Source organism: Malus sylvestris, chromosome 15, assembly GCF_916048215.2.
Source record: "Malus sylvestris chromosome 15, drMalSylv7.2, whole genome shotgun sequence".
Lineage (NCBI taxonomy): Eukaryota > Viridiplantae > Streptophyta > Magnoliopsida > Rosales > Rosaceae > Malus > Malus sylvestris.
The window spans coordinates 1514633-1542051 of NC_062274.1; the positions used below are offsets into that span (position 1 = coordinate 1514633).

The following is a 27419-nucleotide window of genomic DNA, read 5'->3' on the forward strand; positions in this document are numbered from 1 at the left end:
AATACTCAGAAATGCTCCAAAAATCTTCATTTCACGTAAATGATAAATATTAACGATTTCCAGGAACGCCCATATAACAAATTTATCAAATTAATGTTGGGTTGATAATAATCTACTAGTAGAACACACTATCTAATTCTACAATTACCCATCAAATCAAATGAAAAGCAAAGCCCTAGACTTCATGCCAATTCAACAGCTGCGATGTCGAAATCAATACGAAATGCGAACCAAACAGCCCCTAAATTACCAAATCATAAAAAATAAGTCAAATTCGAATTAAGAGCTTGAGCTAAAAAGATGGGATCTAGGGTTCGAGAGAAAGGGCTTAGGCTTACGCTGCTCTTTGAAGTAGTAGCTCCCCTAGAGGCTGCTGCCGAGGCGATCAATGGCCTGGCCCGTCTCCCGAATCCAGAATCCGACAGTGTATATTGCTCGTCCTAAAGTCCCCATCTTTTTCTCACTTTCTCCGCCGGCTACCACCAGCTCCTCCGCTCACTGCCACCCTCTCCGACTCTCTGACGTGATTTGAAGCAGGCCGGAGAAAAACGAAGGTAATGGCCCAAATGACCGGGTAGGGTAGAATATCTCATATTCCAAAGCCATGCGAGGGTATAACAGAATTTTCCCTTCCCGGCGACTGAAGTTACCAAAACATCCCCTGTTTCTATTTAATTGAAGCCAACAAACTTGATTAACTATAATTCAAATGTTTAGATTGACTTGTGTCCTAATTTAAGGTGGGCTAAAGAAATTTCTTTAGTAATGAAAATTATGTATACTCATTGTCAATAGCATTCGAGTCTCATTAATCCGATCGGAAAGACATATATCCCAGTAGAAAAGATGTACTAGAGGGAAATTCAAATCCATATTCATAAGGGCAGATGAAGCGAATGGATGGCTCGTGGATTGGCCCACTAAGAAATAGTCCCTTTGAAATGTGGTGGGATACCTCATGCTTCATAATAAAAAGGATCAACCATGATTTTTTTTTCTAATAGATGATATTAATTATATTAAAAAGAGATTCTACCTCATAAAATATTAGTAATAATGTAATTTAAATTCGCGTTTGATGATAATTGAACATAAGATAATAATAATCATGTTGAAAGGCTTTAATTAACCGCTAAGCCGAAAGGCCATTTAAAGGACGCGGTTAATTTGCCAAACACGAAGCTGTGCGTTTCGATGCCTTTAATCGCGCGCACGCAATTGAGGTCTAGCGTGCGACGTTCTTCCCCATTTCGATTTTCCTGGAAAAAGGAAACAGATAAGAAACGAACAATCGCACCGACATTAACTAGTAAATAAGCTTACGAAATTCACACAGATCCGCTTAGAAATTTGGATTACAGTTAGATTCTCTCAGCGGATCCAAAACATACTTCAATTTTTTTCAAGGTAAAGATTTTTTCCTATTTTTCTATTTTTCCTGAACTAAATTATTGGGTTTTTTTATTATATAGTATTAAAAAAATTCCTTTTTTTTTTTAAATTTATTTTCCTTAGAAAGATGTTTGATTCCAAACTGGGTTTGTGAAACTATTAGGTTTTGATTCCCCAGAAATGTGAATTGTTAGGACCGAATTAATAGTTCTCTAGAGGTGAATCGGGTGATTAATTTTCTCGGGAACCAAACAGAATCTAATCTTTTGATTTGGGCTATTGCTTTTGATGGATGTTCAGGAAAATATTGATGGAAGGAGTTGAGGGCGGCGATGCTGGGTCGGCGGTGGCGCCGTTGGCGAAGTGGAGAGACGAATTTTCAAGGACATTTCAGTACTACTTGGACCGGTCGACCCCGAACCCGGTTCACAGGTGGCTGGGGACTCTTGCTGTGGCGGTGGTTTACGTGCTCCGAGTTTACTATATTCAAGGGTTCTACATTGTGTCATACGGCCTGGGAATCTATATCTTGAATCTGTTGATTGGTTTTCTGTCACCAAAGGTTGATCCAGAGCTCGAAGCGGACGGGGCTTCCCTGCCAACCCGAGGTTCCGATGAGTTTAAGCCGTTCATTCGCCGCCTTCCCGAGTTCAAATTCTGGTAATTGAACAACTTCCTTAGTGGAATTGTGAGAGTTGCATCGTATATGTACTTGCTATGGGTTTTTGGGTGTGCTCTAAAGTAGGTGTTGTGGCTGATTTAAATGTTTGAGTAGCACTTATATGAATGCTACATTAGATCATACCAAAAAACCCCGGGCTTAGGAAGGCGGGGTTCTGGCTAGTTGTATGTATGCTTTAAAATTTGTACACTTGTATGGATGGTAGAAGTGTGAACTTAATAAGAAGCTTGATAACTCAACAGGATCTTTTAGCATTAACATGGTTCCGCTGATGGCACCTCATCGACAATAGGAGTGAAAAATATATGGAGGATGGTGGGGTTCTTATGAAGCAGCTCTTGATCGCACTGAATGGAAGTTAGGATTGTGTGAATGACTTCAGCAGTCGAGATTCTTCTTTCTCGATTTGAAAATAGTCATTGACAACATGTTGTTTACCGTAACATATACGTAATTGCAATTAATGCGTGCTTGTATGTGTTCAGTAGGTTTTTATGACTGCTAACTGAGACTCAGTAATTTATGCTCTTGCTTGTGTGGTTTTAGGTATTCCATTACAAAGGCTTTCTGTATCGCCTTTCTGATGACCTTCTTCTCCGCGTTTGACGTCCCTGTTTTCTGGCCCATTCTCCTCTGTTATTGGATCGTTCTTTTTGCTCTTACAATGAAGCGCCAGATAATGCACATGATTAAGTACAAATATGTACCGTTCAGCATCGGAAAACAGGTGAGAGGTCTAGATTGTTGTTCAGCCACCATTTACCTTTTTTCCCTAAAGCAGGACCAATTGTTTATGTTGGGAGTTTCCTTAAGGTCAACATTTTTATTTGTTCCCTTTGATTATTACAGAGGTATACAGGGCAGAGACGTGCTGCAGCGAACTCAGACTGAAGCTTTGGTCGAATCAGTGAACGAAAGAAGTGCAGTGTTCGAATGTTTTTAGTTTTTCTGAACACTTTATCATGTTAATACTTGCAAAGTTCATAGATATGTTTGAATTTTGCTCACTATTAGGATAATTTGCTTACTATTAGTACTTAATGAGCCGTGAAAACTTGCATAAATTGATAATTCTCACTTGTCACTAACCTGTTCGATATTTACCTGTACTTTCGTTCTTCTTCCGCTTTACTTGCTGCTGAATTACTGAATGCCAAGTTTCGGGTATATATTATTGTCGTGGTATTAATTAAATCGAGTTATTAAGCAAGCGGGGTTATGATTAGCAGGTGTATTTGGGGATGCCAGGTAGATGTCCAAATCATGCACCTAATTGGTATAACAACCCTCCACCAACTGAACAGCAAAATCACGAAGTGTAGTTGTTAATAATTTGACAAACAATTCATGTCTAATTAAGTTAGTTTTTTATAATCACATAATTATTTATGCAACGGCCAGCTAATAGTGTTCAAGGTCTCTTCTCCATCCTCTCTCTTATTTCTTCTCTCTTGTCTCTCTTTTTGTATTCCATTTCTTCTCTTAAAACCCTGGAGTCGAAGCATAATATTCTGTCTCGCTAATTAGACCGGCTTTTCTCTCTGTTCCACCCCCGACGGGCAACAAATGAGCGGGAGAATCTATGTTGTGATATTCTTCTTCTGGGCTGCTCTTACTGTCATCACCCCGACGCTTGTTTTTCTTTCCGAGACTACCAAACCCTACTTGGACTCGAATGGTAAGAGAACTGAGATTGTGAACATTTTATTGTACTCTCGGATTTCTTCGTGCTTTGAAATTGTTGTAATCTATTTTGCTTCGTGTTTGGCAGGTGAGAAAGTTGAAGGAACCAAAGGTAGAAGACTGATTGGAATCATAGGATATGAAGCACAGCGTCGACCAAGAGTTCTGCCGACTACAGAAGCCCCTGCAGCATCACCATCACCGTCACCAGCACAAGCTCCAGTTTCGGAACTAAAACCGGGTTTGGAGCGTGGAGAAACCAGTCTTGGAAAGGTCTTTTTAGAGTCATTGAGATTTCTGATCAACAATACTAAGTTCAAGTTAAATTAAGTCGGAGTCAGAGTCGGATTCTTATAGCAATTTAGGTTAGATCGTTCTTCATTTCGGGGACAAAGCTCTCGCTTTTCGGTATGAGCCTCTCCGATCATCTTCGGAAGAAAAATTTAAGTGTGACATGTTAATACAAGGAAGAGAACTGCACTGGTTTCCTGTAAAATGTATGTTTGTTTCGTTTTCCGGAAAAAATGTATGTTAATACATGATTTTCACTGATGTTAGTTGTACCAAAAAGAAAGGAAACGCATAAGCTGAGGAAACATTATCTGTCAGCAAAGATATTGAATGATGGATGGTTTCTTGTCATCATATAAAGTTAAGAGACTTCGTGACACGGGGGTTATCTCCTAAGCAAGCAAGACAAAGTTCAACTAATTGCGTTGGTTTCATAATTTGCTGCAATTTGAGGGACCAATTGTAAAATTGGCTTGTAATGTAAGGATCGATAGTGCAATCATAGAAATATGACCACCACTAGTTCTGTTCTTGTGATGATGGTTGCTTGCTCTGTGCAAGTGCTTCCTTTCGTGTGTCAAAGTCATGCGTTTTCTGTTCGTCTTCAACTTATGTTGTGCGTTTGGCCACCAAACATCATTTTCGTAACGATTATAAAGGTATAAGGGGACCAAAGATATTCGCTACGCTGCTTGATTAGGACAGTTCTCGCACCGAGTGAGACTAGTGTGGGATCATATGAGATAAAATATTTAGGATCTCGTGTTCTTGTGATAGATGCTCCATGAACGGTGTTAATACATGGATTCTATGTTCAAAATATTTTGTAACTTAGTGATGTGTGTTTAGCTCCAAAGCATTTCATAATAGTTGCAAATTAAAAATGAGAGAAGCTTCGCTAGGTCTGTTTGATTAGGTTATTGAGTGAGATCAATGTGGGGGTCATATGAGAAGATTTTGTAACCTATGAGACACACAATGCACATATGGGGGTTGTATGTTCTATATTCAAAAGATTATGTTACTTGTGAGTTCATGACGATTAACCTAGAGATAAATTGTAAATACAGCCAAGAGTATATCATCTTATTTTTATATTTCGTATCACCATGACGTGATATACACTAGGCAATTCTCAAAGTGTTTTGACATCTCTAAAAATCAAAACCAACCACAAATGTGCAGGAAAAACATGGAAATTACAATAAAACTCTGTAAATTTTGTTCTCGTCGCACACACTCTTCCGCTCAAACAACATTAACGACATTTAACGTTATTTTTTCTGAGATATTTAGCACACATAATAGCAGAAGTCCTGTGATCTTAATCTCTTCAAACAAATTGATCAAGGTACTCATCCACGGTGGTGTACTTCACATCAGGGTAGAGCTCATAAGCCTCAACTCCGAACGACGGCTCGATTTCGAAGTTGGTATGATCTCCCTTCACAAACACTGAGTGGTTGATTGCTAATATCACATTGATTGGAATTGGGGCCTCTGCAAAACCAACAACATTAATTAATTAAACCATGATTAATTACTGCAGGAGGCTTATAACACGGTTGATTAAGAGCAATCGCTCATGCACTCGAGATCCGAGTTTGAATTCCTTCCCTTCCACTGTCGTTTGTGTCAAAAAATGGATGATTAATTACTGACCTGCAATATCCTTGAGAATTTTGTCCTCTGGGACGTAGACTTTTTCAAGAACTTTGCCAATCTTCTTCTCCCACAGGGCAACAAGCTCATTGAAGGAGTAGATGTTCTGTGGAGGCTTCAGGTAGAGGATCTTGTTCAATGTTCTTGGGTCATCAACGGCCCGGATCGTATAGGTTCCAATGTCATCTTCCTTGTTGAACACAGCTGCAACATTAACCAAAAATATAGAGCATATTTGAGATCAAATCAATTGCATACAAACAAAAGCGATTATGAACTATTCGGTAGAAAAATTAGAGTGCTTCCGAGTAGTAAAACTATTTTTGTGTACTTTGTAGAGAGGCACCTAGCAAGTACTTCTTCATGAACAACCTCCCAAGTGCCTTTAGTAAAAGTACTTATAACATAATTGCTTATGAATATAATCGCTTACGAACAGAAGTACTTTCGTTGACATTGTTACCTTTCGGGTTTCCGTCCCCTAAGATGGTGACTTTGTCTCTGGGTGGAGAAGTGGCACCTGGCTGTGCCAATGAGGGCAGAAAGTAGCCAGCAAAGCAGTTGCTGGAGACATAAGTGTAGGGGATGCCCTCGGCCTCAATAGCACGCCGGATTTGGACCTTGAGGTCGAACGTAGACTTGGCTGGTTCAACTGCATGCACTCGATCCACATCGTTTCCGAACTCCGACGGGAAGAATCTCTGCATAAAATACAGGACAAGTTCTATTTATATTAATCCCCATAGTTTTGCAAATCTTTCACCTAAAAACCCCTAAATTAGAAGGCGACAAAACTTGGATCAGACTGTCTGATAATTTTAAGTCGTCAAATGATTTTCACATGGATTATCACTAACAAGCATATTGACACTATGACATATTAATATTAGATAGTCGAATATGTCACTTGATCAGACAACCTGACCGATAGATCCTCTGGTTAATTAGAGACACCAACCTTGATATTGCCAGCTTCTTTAATGGCAGCAATGATCTTGGTTTGGTCTGCAGTTTGCATGAAACCCACCGTCGATATCACAACATCCACCTGTTTGATCGCCTTCACCAAACTCTCATGGTCATAAAGATCTCCCTGCATATTAATCACCATAATTAACTACCATAACATAATTAACTTAAACACAAAGAGAGATTAATATGAATATGCGTACGTAGAGCAAAGTGACACCCAAGTTCTTGAACTTCTCAATGAGGTTAGCCTTGGCAGGGTCTTTGACCGTGCTCTCTCTAACCAGAGCAAAGGTTGGATGGCCGGCCTTTGCGCTCGCTTCGACGACAAACTTTCCGATGTAGCCAGTGCCTCCGATGATCAAAATCTTACTCTTTTCCGCCATTGGAATTTCGAAAAAAGAATCTCAAATTCTTCTTCTTTTCCCTTGTTTTTTCTTTCGTGCGTGTACTTTTGAAGTTGTGAAGTGAATAAAAGTAGCAAGAGCACAATTTATGGACGAAATTATATAATATTATATCACATGCTTCTAGATGGGAAAGAAAATGGTGGGATTGACTGTTCACCTTATTTTTCTTGGAGGTGGATTATCTGCCCTCCAATTTCTATACTCTTTCCATTTCTTTTTGTTTATATGGTCACGGTTAAGCCACGTCAACATTTTATATTATTTTTTATAATAATAATAAAACAAAAAGTAATAGGAATATAAAATATTAACGTAGATTAATCGTGATTACACAAAACATGAGAGAATGAGAAGAGTATGGAAATGGAAGGGCAAACAATCCACCTCCATTTTTCTTTGTTTGTTTGACTTTATGAGAATATTGTTGAGAGCTTACCTACCGTGGGACAGGAACAGCTACAAAGGTATTGGATCAAAATTTCTTTATAATTTTGCTTAATTTAGAAGCAAAAAATACTATGTGAAAAGTTATAACTACCCTCGTAAAGCTGTTCAAGAAAAGGGTTGGTAAGGGCAAACCGGACCATTGCACTTGTTATTCCAGATTCATACTTTACTCCTAACGTGATCAAGACATTATTGTCGTTGTGTAACCACTAATTAAAGAATTAGTAAAAAAATATAGAAAGTTCAAGGACAATATAAATACAAGTATAGTTGAAAAGAAAATACAACAAATACGTTCAAAAAGGACAATATAAATTAGATCATGGTTTGTTACTTAGTACTACGGTCTAATAGTATTCTTTTTTATTTATCGGTGAGATGTCTTAAATTCAAATTTCATGAATGACAATTTTGCAACCAATTTATTCTCCTACCCCTTAAATATAAATATATCATTTGTATAAAAGACCCATGACCTAATTCCATTTAAGAGAACTATTTTACTCATTAAAGATCATAATTAATAGCAAAAATAATTACAAGAATTTAGAAAAGGCACAATGATTTTTGAGTGAAGGCTAAGAAAGCGTGGTCACGCCATGTTTGTTTGCATTCAACTACTTACAAAAGGAATCATTTCATGGAAAGAAAAAAAAAAACACGAAGATGCAAGGAAGCTGCCCCAACCCATCCTCAAGTTCCACGAGTCATCTAAAATATAAAAATAATGTGTTTATCTCTTTCTTTTTATTTTCTTTACGTTTTTTATTGAAGCCTCTTAAAGCAATGTTTGTAAGGCTTACGATTGTGAAAGAGTATCCTAAGAACGTGGATTGTTTAAAAGTAATGTTGAATGGTTAGCCGACCAAATTATGCAACAGCTCGAAAGATTATTAAAAGCCAGTGAATAGATCTGTTATTTTTTAAAATTTTTCTTCTAATTTAAAATCGTGATGTAACATCTTAACTGTCGTAATGGAAGACATTAGAAATAAAATGAAACTTCCTTAAATAAGACTTACTTACATAAGTCTTAAGATCCTTAAATAGAAACACAACTATGACTGCCAAGAAACTCGATCTCCCAAGTCATAAGGTCCTTACAATTTAAAAATTAAATAAAAAAAAAAAAAGAAAAGGTAACGGATCAAATTAATTTGCATAGGAGCCCATGATTGACGGGTCAAGCATATGGACCGACTTTTATGGGCCGGATTCTTGGGCCTTAAGGACAGCTCAGGGACTGATTTGATCATGGCCGTTTGATTTAGGGGCCGAGCTAGTGGATACATGAAACTGTGACGCAATAGTAGTATTGGATTCGGCTTCTGATATTGGAGGTTAATTCAGAAATGCCCAATTGCGCACTGTCCACCTGCATACATGCATCCATAATATTATTAATTATTTATTTATGTTTTACAAATAAAAAATGAGAAGAAAATTATTATGCTAATTAACATGTTACCAGCCATTGCTGTTTATGATATTCTGAGCCCTAGGGCTTGTTTCAGACTTCAGTACCTGTGACGTCCTTTGTTCTGGTCACCGGAAAAGAGCTGGATTTCTGTAATTTTCTTCTCGATATGAGTTGTGCTAGAAAAGTTGCTTATACGCGCAACAATAACATCATAAAAAGAGTATTACACACATACACACACACACACATATATATATATATATATATATATATAGTGCCAGGCTGATGCAATTTGACTTCTTGTGTGCTTTCCAGTAAGCTTCAATCTCCTCCTTGATGAGTGATTGATTCCTCTTGCGCACACGTAATCTCCTGAAGAATTAAAGATTATTGCGACCCACAATTAAGTGAAATATATAATCGAACACATGGATAATTCCAGAATAAGCTACACATTAATACAAGCAACAGGATTAGGATTAGGATTAAATACGTGGCTTGAACTTTATTAGGACAGGTGAGTCCCGTACTGCCATGAGTGAACCCACTTCTCTTCAAATTGCTTTAACTAAACACAAATGAATAGATGATCATATATCTCTACAAATACGATCTTCAGTTCAGTTCCTCAGTTTCTGTAAATTTATTGACAAGTTAATCTTATATATATATATATATATATATATATATATATATACATACATACATACATATATACATGGTACATGGTTGCCTTACATATATTTTCCTTCGTTCTTACCCCCCCCCCCCAAAAAAAAATTGCAAAAGTAATATCTTGCAAGCTAGCTAGACGCTACGTTAATAAGACTGATTTATTCACTAAGTTAACCTTTTGCGGATGAATGTTGTACGTAATACTGGCGGCAGCCCGCAAGTATTAGATATAGGGGTGGGCACTTGGAACCGAAAACCGAAACTGAAACACGAATCGAATCAAACCGCACCAAACGGTTTGGTTTTGCGGTTTTGAAACGGTTTCGGTTTCAAAACCGAACCGCGGCACACAAAACGGTTTGGTTTCGGTTTTGGGTTTTCAAAACCGCACCGAAACCGAAACCAAAACCGCACTTTTTTATTTTTATTTAGTTCATTCAACTAGGTTATACTTATACATTTGGTTTTGCGGTTCTGGGTTTGCGCCTCCTTGCATCTCCGCATCTGCCTTTGCGAGCGACCTGGTCACCTGACTGCGAGCGACTGCCTGCGAGCGACTGCTTCTGCTTCTGCGACTGTAGGTAGGGCTTGAGGGCAGCTCTGTTGGGCAGTGGTGGCTGGATATGATCGGAAAAACATTGGATGAAGGTTTGACATTTGAGCGCGTTGGCTCCAGGCAATTGGCAGGATTGCTCATTGCTGTGTGGTGAGTATCTTTTGACGGGAAGCTCCCTAATTCGTTGATTGATTATTTCTTTATCATTAATGGTCTGTTTGGATTTAAAATTTGGATTTGAATTTGGTTTTCAAATCCTTTTATTTGAAATTTGTTTTGTTTAAATAAAAATTCTTGGCTCCGAGATTTCATCTCAAGGTTTAGAAAAATATAAAAAAATATAATCAGTAAATTAAAATGTTAAATATATAGACTGAAATTTAGTAAAAGAACAATGATTCACAGTCTCACCAATTCAGAATTTTCCTTCGTTTTCCCTCAATTTCTCAACAACCAAACACTGAAGATGGAGATTTGTGGGATTTGATTGTTGATTTCCCACAAATCAACCTACATCCCTCATATGTCTCTCCCTCTTCTTGAGGTCACTTTGTACAGAGAGATAGAGATTTGATCCATGATTCTGCATCGATTGCAAATAAAAACTGAAATCTGATCCGCAAGTGGAGAAAGGAAAGAAAGGGAGAAATACTGAGAGATGACAGAGAAGGATGAGAGAGACGGCAGCAGAGGGGAGAGAGACGGCAGCAGAGGGGAGAGAGAGATTGTGAGGAACATACCTCTAATCGAGGGTGGTGAAGGTTTAGATGGGGGCATGAGTTCTGAGACGGTTGGATTGTGATTTTGTCATTGATTTTGAAACACTGATGTACCAACTAAAGTACATATTGTTGTGTGGTTTGTAGTCGCCAAATAGACGATGAACTTCTTTAATTTGCACGTTGGTGCATCCTATGCGAAGTAATGTAGAGAGTGCTGATGAAATGAGATATGGGATTCATATCCGGATGTCAATAGTTAAGTCCGCATTTACTAATGAAATGATTGTTTGAAACCGTTTGAAACCGCACCGAACCGAACTAAACGGTTTGGTTTCATTTCGGTTTTGGCTTCAAAACCGCACCGCACCGCACCGCAAAAAGTTTCGATTTCGGTTGTGGTTTCACTCGAAACCGCACCAAACCGCACCGCGCCCACCCCTAATTAGATATAAGCCAGCAATACAATACTCGAGTATTTTGGACATGTATCACATGGATTTGATCATCGCCAAATCTTCTTTGTGAGGATCCGATGATCCTTTAATCTTGTCTTTTCATCGTACATCATACGGTAAAAAAATATTTAAAATTATATTATTTAAAATTAAACACAAACAATATTTAACGAAAATTGACCGCACAATATACGATAAATAGACCGAATTAAAAGATCCCCAGATCCTCACAAAAAGGATATGGCGAGGATCCTATCTCATTTCTTTATATAAAAAGAGAAAGAGAAAAAAAAAAGGAGAGACAAAATAGGAGGGGAGAGAATCCTAGTACAAGAAAGCCATTAGTTGTCAGAGTTATCAGCTTCATTAGCTAGCTGCTGATCAGCTGGAGGATGCAAGCCATAACCAGATTAATGCGCTTCATTTCTTTTGGAAGGTCTCAACGTAGTACGTGCATGCATCATGCATGCTGTCGTTCATTTTAATTTTTTTTTTCTTTAAAGTATTTTACATTAATTGCTATTTCTTTTCTTATGCATTGGGTCTGATTTCTGATGATATCAAACCAGGGCTCCAAAGATTCTCCGCATCTCGAGTTTGTCATCTTCGTCGATTGTTCAATGTTGTGGCTCATAAATTGACCAAGTTGGTTTTATATTTTAATTTCTTTTATAGTTGATTTGAGGAGCCTTTAGATATAATCTAGAGAGCTCTCCCTATAAATTGTATTTATTTGAATAAAATCCCTATTGATTTGTCTCAAAAAATTATTTGAAAACATTTAGTTTATTTATTTCCATCTTAAATCTTAAGGGGACCCGTTCATGATACTCTTGAAATTTACGGCATGATTATTACTTGATTAGTCTAGACGTTTTTGGAGATTAATTTGGGGCAACGAACTCGAACAATTTGTAATATATTGTACAAACATTTATATAAAAGGTGGTGATCGATTGCTTTGAAACATGGCCAGATCAAGAGAAAGAAATTGAATTGATGTATATATATTTGTACACTCAATGAAAGAATGTTTAAATTAATACATGAGATCAACAACTTTGCAATCAAATATTTATAAAACTATGCATATATTTCCACACAAGAAGATTAAAGAATCAATTCTTGGGGGGAAATGCTTTCTTCTTGAAACTGGTAGGCGCTGCCCTAATCCAAGCTTTGCCGTCAATGGAGTCCTTAGTTATGAAAGGTGCAGCTTCTTCACTCGTTAGGACTCGTGACCAGTCAACTCTTTTTGATGTCACAGCTCCAGGTCCAGAACATTTGTATTGTCCATAGTAAACAGAACTGCATATACATCAATTTAAACAAAATTAGAAATTGAGCCAACGTAAATAAAAAAATAAAATAAAAAAGATTACAAAATTAAGGACAAAAAAAGAAGCCATTATTAGCAATGGAAAATAGTCATCATATAAACGGAGGAGCACCTGGTCATAATTGTGGAATACTAATAAAATTTATCATTAGAGTTACCTTAATTGGTCGGCTGAGTTACCCCAGTCGTTCCAACCCTGAGGGAGTATGATATTAGGCATGTAAGTGAAGGCAAAAATGACTCTGGAATAGACACCCCATGGTCTTCCTAACACTACCGTTTTGACGCCAGTGATCTTGCACCCAAAGAAAAAGAACCCAGTGTCCTCTGAAGGTGACATCCTCCTTTGGGCTGTTATGGCTCCTCCTCCATTCGAAATCGAATGCAAATGGCACTTCTGGAAAATTTAATTAATTTATTCATCAATTGAAGCCCAAACATATGAATTAGCACCATACTAATTAATCCTCGAGAAATCATTGAGCTGATGGTCCTAACATCACATGCATGTTACTAGCTACTAATCCGCATATTATAATATATAGATAGATCAAGTGTATCATGAACATATTGATAACAACATGAACATATTGATAACAACATGCGTGATAGTGTGATGGTTTAGACCGAAACAATAAAATCAATAATTTTCAAAAACCAAAACGCTAACAATATTGTTTTCTTCTATAAGTTACCTCAAAAAAAGAAGCACCATTTCCACATATAAAATCAGTGGCTCCTTCAATATAACAGTTGTTGTAGTAGTGCCTGCCGGTATCGTCAAGTAGGGTATCTTGGTAAGACAAAATTCTGCACACATAAAATGCTGCTCTATCCCCTGAGGCCCTCAGCGCCACTGCTTTACCACCGCTTCCATAAGTGTTCTGCAATGAATTCAGCAATTAAAATTATTAGATTCAAGCGTATATATGCATGGACATGCATGTGAAACGTACTATACGTACACACACACACACACATATAAATATATGTACCTGAATTGTGAGGTAGCGCCCTATAAAATCCGAAGCCAACACAGAGAAAGTTGCAGATTCAAATATATCTCCGCTGTCGTTCCACGTAATTATAGTGTCAACTGCCTTTGTGCCACTTATTGTAATAAAGGGTTTGTCCGCGGGGACAGTAATTTTTTCTTTGTAGACTCCAGGCTTAACCCTAATGAACACAAGATCGACGTTATTCGACGGCACCGCGTCGATGGCATCTTGTATTTTCTCGTAATCGCCTTTCCCAGACTGATCCACGGTTATTAGAATTGCCGTGGACCCCTGAGTTGTTTCCGCTTCTGCTTGAGAAAGCGCCAGAAGAACATACAATGAAGCCATGACAAAGAAGCACTTGGTCTTCATAGAAGTACCACAAACAGCCACCATGGTCGAAATTGGAAGTTTTTGGCTCAAATACTCTTAAAAATTCAATGAATATATGCGTAAGTTGAAATGAATATTGAAGAACGTGGATTGAAATTTGAATGTTGAAGAAGATGGATGGACGTTGATTGTTATATAGTAGTTACAGCTGGATCCCAAGGGAGGTGGGGCCGTTTTCTTGAGAATAAAGAGTTTGAAGAATTATTTTACGTAAACGTGTGGAGGATAATTGTAAGGAATTTCCAGGGTAGCCGGCGGCAGGATATTTGTACCTTGAGACTGAAGAAACAAATGTTTGAAATTAAAATGAGTGATATGAGGTGGTTAAGATCAGATTATGTTGATATGAAATGTTGTAATGGCGGCCTGATTGGATAATTGATGTTACACAAGTATTGAAGTTGCTTAAGAAGTAGAATTAGTATGTCATTTGTGTGATATTAGGGTTTATCACCCATTACGTTATTTGAGCAGGCAGCTCAGTTGCTTGGATTTGGAGTTTTGACATTGGCTGCTACCGGTGTAAAATAGATCTGGAAGCCTGGAACTGGTCCAAATTGTTCTCACAATGAATTAAAAAAGGCGATCGCCATAGGTCTAAGGCCATTGCACTACATAAAATAAAATAAAATGAGCAAAAATTTGGAAGGCGTATCAATAACTAATGAAGTTATTAGCTACTAATAAAAGGCCTTTACGCACTTTATTTTGTGCATTGCGTGCAACTAATATTGATTATTGTCAGTTTTTCTCGTGGCACATGTGGAAACATAAACACTGTAAGGAGTAATTGTTTGGATTCATACATGTCCTATGCATGCATTTAAAAAGTTACATTTGTCACTAAATTGAAGTCTCAACTATAAGAGTCTACAACTTGATTACTAAAGGAAAGTAAACTAATAGATTTACAAAGTTTTCTACTATACTCGCCCCCATCCAAGTTTTGCCCTAAAATTTTACCCCTCATAAAATTATGACAAGTGGATTAAGGGAAGCAAAACAAGAGACAATCCCCAAAGGCCTGGATGGGCAGCACCTTTTTCACAACCACTCCATTGCACATCAGCCCACCCCTCGATGGAGGCTCCTCCTACATTAGGAACTCCATGTTGCCCTACTCCTGCATTGTTTCTTACTCCTCCTCCTCCACCATTGGGAATGGGTGCTGCATGTTTCCATCCTCCTCCATTGTTTCTTTCTCGTTCTCCTCCTACAGGAGGAGGTGGTCCATGTTGCCCTCCTCCCCCAACCGGAGTAGGAGGTCCTTGTTGCCATCCTCCTGCAAATGGAGGGGGAGCTCCATATTGTCCTCCTCCCGCAACAGAAGGAGGAGGTCCATGTTGCCATCCTACTGCAAAGGGAGCGGGAGCTCCATATTGTCCTCCTTCTCTAGTTGCGGGAGGAGGAGGTCCATGTTGCCCTCCACCTCCAATAGGAGTAGGATATCCTTGTTTCCCTCCATCTCCAATAGGAGTAGGAGGTCCTTGTTGCCGTCCTCCATTGTTTCCTTCTCCATCTCTTCCGACACGAGGGGGAGCTCCATATTTCCAACCTCCTCCATCTGAACCTTGCCAGCTTCCAATTCCAAAGCCCCTAACCTTGTTCATGAAGGATGTAAATTCTTTTGGCGTAACGTTGTGTTCCCACGCAACTCTTTCTGCTGTCACGGCTCCAGCTCCAATACATTTGTACTCACCATAGTAAACCTTACTACATACCCATCAAGTTGAAACCAAATTGAAAGAGATTAAAACAAATAAATAAATAGAGTAATGAAATTAAATAATTAACCTAATTATTAAAAATTAACATGAGAAAATGTAAACCTTAAGTAGTCAGTTGATCGGCCCCAACTGTCCCAACCTTGTGGGAGAATCGCATTTGACATCTTAGTATAGGCAAAGATGACTGTCGAATAGGGACCCCATGGCCTTCCTAATACTGCCCTTCCCACGCCAGTGATTTCGCCTCCCAAGAACAAAAACCCTGCATCTTGTGATGGTGAAGCCCTTTTTTGGGCTGTTATAGCTCCGTTTTGTTCCGAAAGCGAATGCATGTGACAATTCTACTAGTGTGGGTATGTTAGTTTTGCATGTCTAAATAATTTTATCGTAAATATATATAGCTGTCACATACATACCTCAAATAAAGAAGAAGCGCTTCCAAATATAAAATCAGTGTCTCCTTCAATGTAGCAGTCTTTGTAGTATTGCTTGCCTATATCGGCAAATAAGGCATCTTGATGAGACATAATGCTGCAACCATAGAATGCTACTCTGTCTCCCGAGACTCTCAGTGCAACTGCTTTGCCACCGGTCCCATACGTATTCTGAACTGTGAAGTTGCGCCCTACGAAATCAGATGCCCATAAAGTGAAGACTGCGGTTTCATTTATCTCGCCGGATTCCTTCCACGTTATCACGGTGTCGCTTGCATAACTTGTCGATCCACTTATTGTTATAAACGGTTTGTCTGAAGGTACATTAATCTTTTCGTAGTAGATGCCAGGTTTAACCCAAATATACACAGGCAGGGCATTGTTGGACGGTACAGCATCGATGGCGTCTTGTATTTTAGTGTAATCGTTGCTGCCAGACTGGTCGACGGTTATAAAAACCGTTGGGGGCGCCGGGGGTATGTTCACTTGAGCTGCTTGGGAGAGCGCATGCCTAAAAGTCGGAAGTAATAAGGCCATGGAGAAGAAGCACTTGATCATACGGGTCAGAAATTTAGCCATTATGCCCGTAAATGCAGGGGCTTGGGATCCGTAGAGAGAAACAAAGAGAGATGTTCTGTGAGATATGTAGATGTTTGTAAATATATATAGTAGTTTGCTCCCATATACATGCTATGTAGATGTAGGAATACTGGTATATGGTAATATCTCCATGTTCAGGTAGGGGTTCAAGCAGTCGATCGGCAGCAAAAGCTCAGGAAGTTACCCGTTTCAACTCAGTTCTACTCGATTTGAATTTGATTTTAATATATAACAATAAACGTTTTTACCGATTTAATTGGGATTCCGCCTTTGCCTTTGGACTCCTTTATTTTTGGGGAAAGATTTTTAAGTGCTGAAATTACAATCCTTTTCTGAATGCCAAATGGTTCTTCTAGTTCTTTTTGTCCTGTGGACTGTACTTCTATCTTATGCATGGCTCATAATAGTCTATTCCTCCGGTCCAGTCCACATTTCATTCACGAAAATAAACATGTCAACAAGAGAAGTTTTCTTCTTTTACGTACAACTGAGTAGTCTATAAAATTAACAGTTAGATTTTGTATATAAAAATTTAATAGCTTTTTGCAATAGTTAAATTTTATACAAAACCTATATCGCTAATTGAGTGGTATGTATTATTGTAGCGGACAAGTAGATGAACGATAAAGTTGATATGTGTTTAGTTTTGTATCACTAATTAAGTGGTACGTATTATTGTAGCCGACAAGCAGATGAACGATAAAGTTGATATGTCTTCTAGCGTTATTGATTTTGTTTTAAATAATAGATGAACGATAAGGTTGATATGTCATAGACATGTGATTTCTTGATTATTAATAATTACTAGTGTTATTATTTAAGTGAATTTAAAACTATATAGTAGTGTGTGTAACCATCACGTTGTGACATATTATTTAATTAGTAACGTTATTTAGACACAAAAATGATATTTTGATCACAAATCTCTAATGCAAATTAATCGATCTCATGTACGTACACTAATAAACTAGTAAATCGAAACAGGAAATCACTTCCCCCTTTTTTTTTGTTTGAATAAAATCACTTCTCCTTTTTTTTTTTTTTTTGAACAAACAATAGTATCTACAGTCTTGGCTAGTAATAATATGGTTAAAATTCGTCTTTGGCAATAATTGAATCAAAAAATTCTCACTTACGAGTGAAAGAGAATACCACTAAATTGTAGTACAAAATCACTTTTCCTTTTTGAATGACAAAGATTTCGTGTAGTTCTTTATATCGGATTTGGATCCTCTCCTGAGCCCAAGGAGATGATCCTGCTGACCAAGGACTTTGGGCCGTTGGATTTTTATCCAAGCGCTACAAACAAGGGAGTTCCTTTAAAGTTATAATAATTATAGCCGTTAGATTTTCATCCAACGGCTCACAGTTCTTGGTTAGGAGGATCCTCTCCTTGGGCTCAAAAGAGGATCCAAATCCCTTTATCGTTTGGGCTCTAATTCCATCTTCTGGCTCACATTGTTGTCCATTCCTCTAGTCCAGTCCATATGTCACGCACGAAAATAAACATGTCGATACGAGACCTAAAAAGAAGAGGCAACTCCTTTGAAAAACCGGCCTAGTCCATAAAACCCCGATCTTGCATGAAATCACCAGCTTAATAAATAAATAATACAATTAGCAGAAAAATCCACATACCATGTTGCACAGAAACAGCTGGCATTTCTCCTGATATTTCAACCGTGGCAGTGTAATTTATAAAAAAACAAGGAGGAGGGGGCATGGCTACCTGTTGGGAGTATCAATTTCATATCGAGAAAAAATGAGACCTCACATGTGCTTATAAGTAATTATGTTACTAATCATATTGTCAATTGATTTTATAGTGGAACCTCAAATTTCTTCACGATATCAAAGCAGGTTGTCCTTCGTGTAAACGCCCCAGTGTGCTTCACGTCACTTAATTTGTGTTGTCCACGTGCTAAGCTTGAAAATTCGCCACACATAAAGAGGCGTGTTGAGAGTGTCAATCCCACGTTGGACCCTACATATACTTATTAGTAATTGAACTATTCTTTATATTGCCAATTGATTTGATTGTGGAATCTCAACTTTCTTCACTACCCAAACATTTTCTATGTTCAATAATAAAATGGTTCTCTTGCGAAAGTTACCAATCAATTAAATTTGTGGGAAACAAGCTTTGGTGTATCCTCGTTGGCAGTACCTCCAAGTCCAGCAGTAGTCATGGCTGCCACTGCTTAATAATTTTTGCTAAATGTTTTGGTCACGCCCACTTGTTCTCACCTTGCCAGTTGGAAGGACTTATTTGTTTGTTTTTAATATGATATATGAATTATGCTTGTTATGATCTGAGTACTTGAACTAAAATAATTAAATTGGTGGTTGAGTGGACCATGGCTAATCATGTCTTCCACCAACAGAACAAGAGGTTAGATCTCATTAACATTCTATGAATATATGACTATGAGGATAAATATCTTTGTCAATACTTTAATAATATTTGTTAAATGGTACCGAGAATCACTCACACGTGGATTTGTCTATAATTATTTCATCTGCAAGTGAAATACGCACACATGCACGATTATCCTTAACATTAGTGAGGGATTTTCACTTACATCTTTTATATGAGTTAACTGTTTTACATGCATCTTAATGAATAAAAATCTAGTCGATAATCACTTAAGTCCGAGAAATTGTTTTTGCTCGTATTGTAAGATAGAAACTTGTTTACAACTAGAATGTTGAAGTGGCATAATCTTAAGTTAATCATGCGCTTGACACGTTTTAACTCATTTTTTTTCAATTCGTGATTGACTAGAGATACAAATACAATAACATTCCGTCTCATAACAATCTTCGTCCCAAACGTAGCTCTAATATTTCCGGTGAACAATCTCATCTGAGATTGAAAGACAAGACCTGTGTTTCTACTTTCCATTTCCTCCAAAACACCCAACAAAGCTAATCCAATCCAAACCAATCCGATCCAATGATTGCCCTGATGTTAAGTGGTCAATTAAATTACTTGCCTAACACGTACGCATCCATCTTTCAGCCCATTCACTGTATTTAGAAAACTGGTGCATGAAAACGAAACCCTAGAATAATTAAGAACAAAAGCACGTAGATAAAGGCAATAGCACGTGCAAGTGTGGCTGCTGCTGGTGACCTTGCTGAGACCGACTCGTCCGTCAAATAGTTTCTGGGTATCCCGCCCGGGGCTTCAACTCCAAACACTAAAACTCACTCTCGTACTAATTTACGAGAATATTCCCATATTTATATATTTCTCCGATACCACCAGGCAAAACTTTTGGCGGGTTCGAGCTAAGAATCAATATATAATTATACTTCACATGCATGCATTTCATGCTTCGGAGTCTCGGACCTTGTGGATCTTTTCTGGGACGACATATCAAGATAATATAATAAGTCAGGCTTCAAATAAGTAGATCCTTTAGGTACGACTTAAAAAATAAGTTCAAACTTTTTATATTAAAAAAAAAAAAAAAAACTATACTATGAAAGAGTGCACAATGAAAATTTATTATTTAAGATCTAATTTATAGCTTCATATTTTTAGAAGAAATTGTTATTTGCAATCCAAAAATCTAATTTTGCGCTCTAATTTTTTTACCTTTACTAATTAATAAAACACTCATTGTCAACCAAAATCCTATGAAATTACCAATTTAACCCTCTAAATAAAATTGAACATGAATAAGAAATATGTGGCAGAAATGTAATTTCACACAATCAAATTTTTTTGTTTTTGTTTTTCAAAGCATCACCTATATGTAATCCTAACATATCTCTAATTTAAAACAAAAATAAATAAAAAAATAAAAAAATCCTACTCCCACATTCTCTATCACTCTCTTCCTCTCTCCTTCTATTTCAAAAAAAATAAAAAATAAAAATTTCTCAAACACTTTGTGTGTGCCCATATGCTAGTATTTATAAAGAAAACACATTTATGAAGTGTGCACAATGAAAATTTTAAAGTGTCAATAATAATTTTCTTATTAATTAACGAGGAAGTCCCAATGGGCCATGCCTTACCAAGTGCGAAGGATTCCTACTCGCATGTATTGAGAATTGGTGTACTTTCGGCTGCTTGTCACACGTTTCACGTGGATTGAAAATACGTAAAATAAAGTTGTTTCAATTATAGTATGACTAGTTCACGTCTCTATTTGGTTGCAGAGGCGGATGGACATTAGGACCAAGGTGGTCCAAGGACTGCTCAGAGTTCGAGAAAACATATATGTGAAGATCTTTTCAGAACCTTGAGGTACGACTTAAAAAATAAGTTCAAACTTTTTATATATATATAAAAATAAAAAATAAACTATACTTTGAAAGAGTGCACAATGAAAATTTATTATTTAAGATCTAATTTATAGCTTCATATTTTTAGAAGAAATTGTTATTCGCAATCTAAAAATCTAATTTTGTGCTCTAAATTTTTTATCTCTACTAATTAATAAAACACTCATTGTCAACCAAAATCTTATGAAATTACCAATTTAACCCTCTAATTAAAATAGAACATGAATAAGAAATACGGGGCAGAAATGTAATTTCACACAACCACATTTTGCTGTTTTTTTTCAAAGCATCACCTACATGTAATCCTAACATATCTCTAATTTAAAACAAAAAAAAAAAATTCCTACTCCCACATTCTCTATCACTCTCTTCCTCTCTCCTTCTATTTCAAAAACAAAAATAAAAAATTTTCTCACCCACTTTGTGTGTGCCCATATGCTAGTATTTATAAAGCAAACACATTTATGAAGTGTGCACAATGAAAATTTTAAAGTGTCAATAATAATTCTATTATTAGTTAATGAGGACATCCCAATGGGCCATGCCTCACTAAGTGCGAAGGATTCCTACTCGCACGTGTTGAGAATTGGTGTACTTTCGGTTGTTTGTCACACGCTTCGCATGGATTGAAATACGTAAAATAAAGTTGTTTCAATTATACTATGACTAGTTCACGTCTCTATTTGGTTGCAAGGGTGGATGGACATTAGGACCAAGGTGGGCCAATGACCGCTCGGAGTTCGAGAAAACATATATGTGAAGATCTTTTCAGAACCCTCCGAATGTTTTGTACGAATCCTTTTTATGCCTACTAAGTGTTTGATGTAATGTCTGCTAGGAATTGGTGTACTTTCGGCTGCTTGTCACATGCTTCGCATGGATTGAAAATACGTAAAATAAAGTTGTTTCAATTATAGTATGACTAGTTCACGTCTCAATTTGGTTGCAAGGGCGGATGGACATTAGGACCAAGGTGGTCCAAGGACCGCTCGGAGTTCGAGAAAACATATATGTGAAGATCTTTTCAGAACCCTCATAATGTTTTGTACGAATCCTTTTTATGCCTACTAAGTGTTTGATGTAATGTCTGCTAGGAATATCTCGACAGGTTGCATCGACAACACTCGACAAATTATCTCTATATCCTCATCAGATTGTTTCGGCATATGTCGATATCTGTTGACATGTGTACAACATGATTTGACTGATAACAACAAGCCCACCAAGTATTCTACGAAATGCCAATAAATAAACTTAATTACCACATATTGCCTTAATTAATCTTCTGAAAAAGACTGATTTCCATAGTGGAAAATCTTGTCATAGGGCTGTATGTTCCTCCTTTTTTGCAACTACTAGCCAACCAATGTATACTTGTAAACTGCTGTATTTTTCTATTTTTCAAGAATCCTATTGGTCACTAACCGACTCGTATGCATATGCAACACTGTGTTCTCATGAGAAAATCAGACCGATGCGACCGTAGGATGGGTACCCGGTTAAAAGAGCGGCCACAAACACATCTTCCAACAAAGCGGGGCCCATCGCAACGGAGGACGCACTGAAGCAAGCGTGAGGGCGCACACGTGGAAGTGGGGCCCCAGTAGTTTAACCGGCAAAAAATAGGTGGTGGTTAGGAAAAAGGTGCCGTGGTGCTTTATAGAGGAGGAGGATTCCAACCTCCTCTTCCAAAAGAGACAGCTTTTCGGTTGAGGGAGAGAGCGAGAGGGTCAGGTGTTAGTGGCGGCGCAGTGGTGGTGGTGGTTGTGGTGGCACTGACGCGGCGCCTGCTGCTGCAACCAACTGTAAACAACCGAAATCTCCGCAGCAATTCAACTTAAATTAAATTTCAATTTTCATTTGGATATTTTATTCAGAAATTGAAATATCAGCTTCTTTGGCGTTGTTCGTTTTTTGCCTCGCCCATCTGGCCAATTGCATAAGTATATACCCTCTCTCTCTCTCTCCTCTCTCACATTCTCTCTCTAAAGCTTTTGTATTTGTCCCCGACATTGGTGATTTCCTAGAAGCCTCCTGAAATCCCCTCACGCATATGGTACAATCTCTCTCTCTCTCTCTCTCTCTCTCTCTCGCACACACACTCTCTTTCTGTAGAGTACATTTTGGAGCTTCTTCAAGCGATCCAGATTTTCGGTGTTTTTATAGGATCTCAACTTTTTGCATTTTTTGTGACATTTTTCTTGCGATTTCAGGTTCGGAATGTGAAAGTTTTGATATTTAGTGTAAATTTTGAGTATTTAATTTGATTGTTTGTGTTCTTAGAACTTGATCGTATAGATTCTTATGGAAACTTTTCGTACAATTAGATCTGCGAAATCACGAAAAATATCATCTACGACATTTGAATTGTGATCATAGTTGTTGTGGAAATACTAGTCCAGTGAGCGATGCAATTCAGAAACGTGTTTCACGAGGTATTCGAGATGAGAGATGACAAGGGGAAGAAATCAAGAAGAGGAGGGGAAGAGAGGAAGCACACGCGCCGCCGTGCGAAATCTCACATTGCCCCGGAACATACATTGTCATCACCTGCATCAGTTGAGCAAACCAAGTGGGCAAACTTGCCCCCGGAGTTGCTTCTCGACATAATCCAACGCGTTGAAGCGAGTGAGACTTCCTGGCCTGCTCGGAGGGATGTGATTGCTTGCGCTTCGGTTTGCAAGTCGTGGAGGGAGATTACGAAAGGGATCGTCAAGACTCCAGAGCAATGTGGCTGGCTTACCTTCCCTGTCTCACTCAAGCAGGTAATTTTCGATAAAACGAGGTTTCTTTAGGTTATTCTTACTGAATGTGACTTTCACTTGCCTGCTGAAGATATTTACTTTCCTCATTACTTGCATATATTTACTAGCCGGGACCAAGAGATCATCCGATCCAGTGCTTTATTAAGAGGGAAAGAGAAACTTCAACATTCCTACTGTATCTTGGTCTTAGCCCTGGTAAGCATGCTTCTCCCGTTATTATTCACGAATCATGACTTGGGTGCGTGTTAGATATCGGTGTTCAAATTCTTTTGGAGTGGATTTTTAAGCCAGTGACTAATTCTTTCTTATAAATCTATAGCTCTGTGTGGGGACGTGAGTAAGTTATTGCTGGCAGCAAGGAAGGTCAGACGGGCAACAAGCACACATTTTGTTGTGTCCTTGGCCGCAGATGAATTCTCTCGAGCAAGTATTACTTATGTTGGACAATTGAGGCAAGCTTTACTATGTATCTTTATCGTTGCCACGATTTTTTTCAATTTGTGCTCATTACAACCACGACTCATTCTTTTTTGTGTGCAATTCATTGGCAAATGAACAGGTCTAATTTTCTGGGATCCAAGTTTACCGTTTATGACAGTCAGCCTCCACAGGACTCAGCAATCCAAACAAATTATCAGTCACATCGAAAAATCAATCCAAAGAAGGTATCTCCAAGGATGACTGCTGGTAGCTATAGTGTTGCTACTGTATCGTACGAGCTCAATATCCTCCGAACAAGGGGACCAAGGAGAATGCAATGCATCATGCAATCAATCCCCATGTCAGCAGTTCAAGAAGGGGGCGTTGCTCCTACTCCAACAGAGTTAGCGACCTGCCTTCCTCCAAAATGCTGTGCATTGCAAGTTTCAAAGGGATCGAAGCAGCTTGCCAACTTTTGCTCTAGTGACCCCACAACGGATTTGGAACAAGGCACAAAAGATCCGGTCATTTTGAAAAACAAAGCTCCTAGATGGCACGAGCAGCTGCAGTGTTGGTGTCTGAATTTTAAGGGACGCGTTACAGTGGCCTCTGTGAAGAATTTCCAGCTGGTGGCCGCTGCAGAGCCTTGCCATAATGTTCCATTGGCTGAAGAAGAGAAAGTAATACTGCAATTCGGGAAGATTGGTAAAGACATTTTCACAATGGACTATCGCTACCCTCTCTCTGCTTTCCAAGCCTTCGCAATTTGCTTGAGCAGCTTTGACACGAAACCAGCCTGCGAATGATTACTGTCCGTTCGCATCACATGACCATCATGCTCGTCTTCCCATAGAATGAACTGTAATTGTAAATATACTTTTGAAACAGAGCACTTTAAGCTATGGCTTTTGGTCATCAGCAAGTGCCTTTGCTGAAGTTGCCGTAGTCTGTGTAATGGCAGTAACCCGTATAAAGCATGCTGTAAGTTGCCAATTTATTTATTTACGTGAACGCAGTTGTATGCAACTGGAGGATGTACGAAAATCCCTCTTTTCTCGTAAAGGTCTCTTGTATTGAACCTTGATATTCAAATGCAATTTTGTACATATTTCGTATTAACTTCTGATTCTCGTATTATACAAGTATGGTTACAGTTATACACGCCGTATATTTTTCTTACATATCTGCTGGCAGATCTTAGTAGAAAATCCCAATATCGTAACTATAGCGACAGCCATGATGCCGAGGCTTATCAGGATTACCTGAGTCCGAGTCACTTGGTTCCATGAAGAGCCCTCAAAGGCACCTCCGTCTCACAGTGGACTAAGCTTCTCAGGTGTTTTGGTTATTTCAGCCTTGTGTGTTTCGAGGGGCTCTGATTTACCGTTTGGCTTGATGGATTCTGCTGGCTTTTGAGAAAAAAGCGACTTAACACCTGGATTCCTTTCTGCGACAGAAGTATAGAACACGACAGAATTATTGATACCCTGTACATTGCTGTTGACATATGCTATCCTCTGATGATCTTTACTCGTCTGGTCGAAATTTTCCCCCTCGCTGCTTTCCTCTCCATCAGTAGTAGCTTCCAGGCTGTCATCTGGATTGGTCTTATAACTGCGGTGTATGGGCATGAATTCTTCTCCGTTTTCTGGTTCTGAGCTATTGTGCATTGTTGCTCCTCTGTTTTCACCAGATAGGGTTACGACGCTAACTGGTTTTTCAAGCATTTGGTCCTCAGTGGCCAACTTATTCATTTCCAAAGCATCTTCCTTGATTTCTTTATGCAGGGGAGCTTGTTCCGCGGTCAATGAAACCATCTTCTGATTAGACACCCTTGAGGTGCTTCTGTCTTTTGGGGTTTTGGCATGGTGCTTTTGATCTCCGCCAACGGTATCAGGATCTGCCTTCTCGGGTGAAGCAACTGTTTCTACAGCTTCTGTGGAAGCTGCATGAGTTTGCTCTGCGGTTGGAGTATTATTCTGAGCTTTGGGAATAGTTTCGGATGTGCTGATTTCTGCATATGGCTCCCTTGGTTCTGGTTGAGTGGCAGGTGATGGAGATTCAGCAGACAAGGAAGGAAGCTGAGAGTCCTCTTGAGTGTGGGGCTGTGATGGTGGCGGAGGTTCAATCTTCAATGGAGCCTGAGCTTGGGAAGGAGAGGCTTTCACAGGGGCTTTCCCCGCAGGCCGAAATGGTGGTCGCTCAACAGGGGCTGAGGTGGTAGTCCGGGCAGGGTTTTTGGTTTTAGCCACTGGACTTGGGTCGGGCTCTACTTGAGAACTACGCCTACGCCAAGGGAACCGAAAGTGCTTTTTGTTTGCCATGTATGGTTTGGAAACTAGAAGGATTGGCTTTGTTGAACAAGATGAAGGATGCACACCACTTAATCAAAGGTCTGGTGTATATATCGAAATTGTATCAGATACCTTGGAAACTTTCCGGGATTTCTGTCAATTTTTTTATACCTTTTCTGGGCATGGATGCTCACTTCTCTTACAAACTTATGATTCATGAGAAATCGGCAATTTCCGAAGGCAGGTTTTCCTTCCCTAACAGCTCTGGAATCTCTCATTTCGTCTTTCGGAGGACCCGACAGGCATGTTGAGTACATATACTTTGCTCGGATGCCGTCTTAAGAGCACAATCACGCCTTCTCGGGAGAGAAACTTACCAACGTCTGGGATTCCACGGTGGCTTTGAAGTTTCGTCGAGATGAATTTAGGTAACGCTAACGGAGCTAGCTTTCCAAATTAATTTTCCACCCGGGCAAGTAACCTGGCAAAAAAGTAAACAATGTAGAAGCAAGGTAAACTTTCCTTCATGTAAGAAAAGAATAAGAGGAAAGCACATTGTCAAGTAAAAGATTACTTACACCAGAATCTTGCTCCTGCTGCTACAGCGAATTACCAAACATGAGGCAGCGTACACCTTCTCCGTCCTAACGGAGCTTCCAATCGAGTTCTGAGGTAGTGTTTCGAATCTGCACACCAAGGTCTGTATCAATAGTTTCATCTGTTTCTTTTCTCTGAGTTGGTTCAACCCACAACTTGTCGGAAGCTTTCGTGATTTTTCCTTAAACA

The 27419-nt window shown here is 38.7% G+C and overlaps 7 protein-coding genes and 1 long non-coding RNA gene across 12 annotated transcripts; 3 read left to right on the forward strand and 5 right to left on the reverse strand.

The window, feature by feature from the left end:
* Positions 1–12: 12 nt before the first annotated feature.
* Positions 13–752, reverse strand: LOC126602620 (uncharacterized). The gene is made up of 2 exons (XR_007616172.1): positions 339–752; positions 13–241 (listed from the first exon to the last, which is right to left on the reverse strand). It is a non-coding gene; the product is annotated as an uncharacterized LOC126602620 (long non-coding RNA).
* A 453-nt stretch (positions 753–1205) lies between these two features.
* Positions 1206–3162, forward strand: LOC126603776 (protein RER1B-like). The gene is made up of 4 exons (XM_050270735.1): positions 1206–1407; positions 1693–2052; positions 2621–2801; positions 2924–3162. The coding sequence occupies exons 2-4, from the start codon at positions 1703–1705 to the stop codon at positions 2963–2965; spliced, it is 573 nt and encodes a 190-aa protein (XP_050126692.1). The 5' UTR covers positions 1206–1407; positions 1693–1702; the 3' UTR covers positions 2966–3162.
* A 148-nt stretch (positions 3163–3310) lies between these two features.
* LOC126603778 (uncharacterized) lies at positions 3311–4399 on the forward strand. The gene is made up of 2 exons (XM_050270736.1): positions 3311–3752; positions 3846–4399. The coding sequence occupies exons 1-2, from the start codon at positions 3641–3643 to the stop codon at positions 4085–4087; spliced, it is 354 nt and encodes a 117-aa protein (XP_050126693.1). The 5' UTR covers positions 3311–3640; the 3' UTR covers positions 4088–4399.
* A 714-nt stretch (positions 4400–5113) lies between these two features.
* LOC126603775 (phenylcoumaran benzylic ether reductase Betv6) lies at positions 5114–7252 on the reverse strand. The gene is made up of 5 exons (XM_050270734.1): positions 6883–7252; positions 6669–6803; positions 6174–6411; positions 5711–5914; positions 5114–5548 (listed from the first exon to the last, which is right to left on the reverse strand). Exons 1-5 carry the CDS (start codon positions 7063–7065, stop codon positions 5382–5384), a joined length of 927 nt encoding a protein of 308 aa, XP_050126691.1. The 5' UTR covers positions 7066–7252; the 3' UTR covers positions 5114–5381.
* A 5095-nt stretch (positions 7253–12347) lies between these two features.
* LOC126604970 (putative pectinesterase 11) lies at positions 12348–14176 on the reverse strand. Its single transcript, XM_050272320.1, has 4 exons — positions 13699–14176; positions 13399–13587; positions 12862–13100; positions 12348–12672 (listed from the first exon to the last, which is right to left on the reverse strand). The coding sequence occupies exons 1-4, from the start codon at positions 14095–14097 to the stop codon at positions 12483–12485; spliced, it is 1017 nt and encodes a 338-aa protein (XP_050128277.1). The 5' UTR covers positions 14098–14176; the 3' UTR covers positions 12348–12482.
* Positions 14177–15068: 892 nt separating this feature from the next.
* LOC126605872 (putative pectinesterase 11) lies at positions 15069–16834 on the reverse strand. The gene is made up of 3 exons (XM_050273320.1): positions 16238–16834; positions 15924–16162; positions 15069–15807 (listed from the first exon to the last, which is right to left on the reverse strand). Exons 1-3 carry the CDS (start codon positions 16832–16834, stop codon positions 15069–15071), a joined length of 1575 nt encoding a protein of 524 aa, XP_050129277.1.
* A 5964-nt stretch (positions 16835–22798) lies between these two features.
* LOC126604733 (tubby-like F-box protein 5) lies at positions 22799–25458 on the forward strand. 4 transcript variants are annotated; one of them, XM_050272034.1, is made up of 6 exons: positions 22799–23210; positions 23321–23367; positions 23482–23919; positions 24027–24114; positions 24239–24371; positions 24479–25458. In XM_050272034.1, the coding sequence occupies exons 3-6, from the start codon at positions 23563–23565 to the stop codon at positions 25143–25145; spliced, it is 1245 nt and encodes a 414-aa protein (XP_050127991.1). In that variant the 5' UTR covers positions 22799–23210; positions 23321–23367; positions 23482–23562; the 3' UTR covers positions 25146–25458. The 4 variants fall into 4 exon arrangements, with proteins under 4 accessions (XP_050127991.1, XP_050127994.1, XP_050127992.1 ...); XM_050272037.1 differs by having other exon boundaries at positions 23552–23919; XM_050272035.1 differs by lacking the exon at positions 23321–23367.
* LOC126604734 (uncharacterized) lies at positions 25376–27376 on the reverse strand. 2 transcript variants are annotated; one of them, XM_050272039.1, is made up of 3 exons: positions 27212–27374; positions 26244–27114; positions 25376–26108 (listed from the first exon to the last, which is right to left on the reverse strand). In XM_050272039.1, exons 2-3 carry the CDS (start codon positions 26661–26663, stop codon positions 25653–25655), a joined length of 876 nt encoding a protein of 291 aa, XP_050127996.1. In that variant the 5' UTR covers positions 26664–27114; positions 27212–27374; the 3' UTR covers positions 25376–25652. The 2 variants fall into 2 exon arrangements, with proteins under 2 accessions (XP_050127996.1, XP_050127995.1); XM_050272038.1 differs by having other exon boundaries at positions 25376–27114; positions 27212–27376.
* Between the last annotated feature and the right edge of the window lie 43 nt (positions 27377–27419).

What these genes read in the sequence shown, in the direction of transcription:
- LOC126603776 (XM_050270735.1), top strand. Translation starts at nt 1,703, where the DNA reads ATGGAAGGAGTTGAGGGCGGCGATGCTGGGTCGGCGGTGGCGCCGTTG. An exon ending in CTTCCCGAGTTCAAATTCTG is followed by an intron (nt 2,053 to 2,620) that starts GTAATTGAACAA and finishes GTGTGGTTTTAG; the next exon opens with GTATTCCATTACAAAGGCTT. An exon ending in CGTTCAGCATCGGAAAACAG is followed by an intron (nt 2,802 to 2,923) that starts GTGAGAGGTCTA and finishes TGATTATTACAG; the next exon opens with AGGTATACAGGGCAGAGACG.
- LOC126603778 (XM_050270736.1), top strand. Translation starts at nt 3,641, where the DNA reads ATGAGCGGGAGAATCTATGTTGTGATATTCTTCTTCTGGGCTGCTCTT. An exon ending in ACCCTACTTGGACTCGAATG is followed by an intron (nt 3,753 to 3,845) that starts GTAAGAGAACTG and finishes CGTGTTTGGCAG; the next exon opens with GTGAGAAAGTTGAAGGAACC.
- LOC126603775 (XM_050270734.1), bottom strand. Translation starts at nt 7,065, where the DNA reads ATGGCGGAAAAGAGTAAGATTTTGATCATCGGAGGCACTGGCTACATC. An exon ending in AAGAAGCTGGCAATATCAAG is followed by an intron (nt 6,412 to 6,668) that starts GTTGGTGTCTCT and finishes TATTTTATGCAG; the next exon opens with AGATTCTTCCCGTCGGAGTT. An exon ending in AATTCTCAAGGATATTGCAG is followed by an intron (nt 5,549 to 5,710) that starts GTCAGTAATTAA and finishes TTGGTTTTGCAG; the next exon opens with AGGCCCCAATTCCAATCAAT.
- LOC126604970 (XM_050272320.1), bottom strand. Translation starts at nt 14,097, where the DNA reads ATGGTGGCTGTTTGTGGTACTTCTATGAAGACCAAGTGCTTCTTTGTC. An exon ending in ATGGTGCTTCTTTTTTTGAG is followed by an intron (nt 13,101 to 13,398) that starts GTAACTTATAGA and finishes TAAATTTTCCAG; the next exon opens with AAGTGCCATTTGCATTCGAT. An exon ending in AACTCAGCCGACCAATTAAG is followed by an intron (nt 12,673 to 12,861) that starts GTAACTCTAATG and finishes ATGTATATGCAG; the next exon opens with TTCTGTTTACTATGGACAAT.
- LOC126605872 (XM_050273320.1), bottom strand. Translation starts at nt 16,834, where the DNA reads ATGGCTAAATTTCTGACCCGTATGATCAAGTGCTTCTTCTCCATGGCC. An exon ending in GCGCTTCTTCTTTATTTGAG is followed by an intron (nt 16,163 to 16,237) that starts GTATGTATGTGA and finishes CCACACTAGTAG; the next exon opens with AATTGTCACATGCATTCGCT. An exon ending in CGATCAACTGACTACTTAAG is followed by an intron (nt 15,808 to 15,923) that starts GTTTACATTTTC and finishes ATGGGTATGTAG; the next exon opens with TAAGGTTTACTATGGTGAGT.
- LOC126604733 (XM_050272034.1), top strand. Translation starts at nt 23,563, where the DNA reads ATGCAATTCAGAAACGTGTTTCACGAGGTATTCGAGATGAGAGATGAC. An exon ending in TCCCTGTCTCACTCAAGCAG is followed by an intron (nt 23,920 to 24,026) that starts GTAATTTTCGAT and finishes TATATTTACTAG; the next exon opens with CCGGGACCAAGAGATCATCC. An exon ending in GTATCTTGGTCTTAGCCCTG is followed by an intron (nt 24,115 to 24,238) that starts GTAAGCATGCTT and finishes ATAAATCTATAG; the next exon opens with CTCTGTGTGGGGACGTGAGT.
- LOC126604734 (XM_050272038.1), bottom strand. Translation starts at nt 26,663, where the DNA reads ATGGCAAACAAAAAGCACTTTCGGTTCCCTTGGCGTAGGCGTAGTTCT.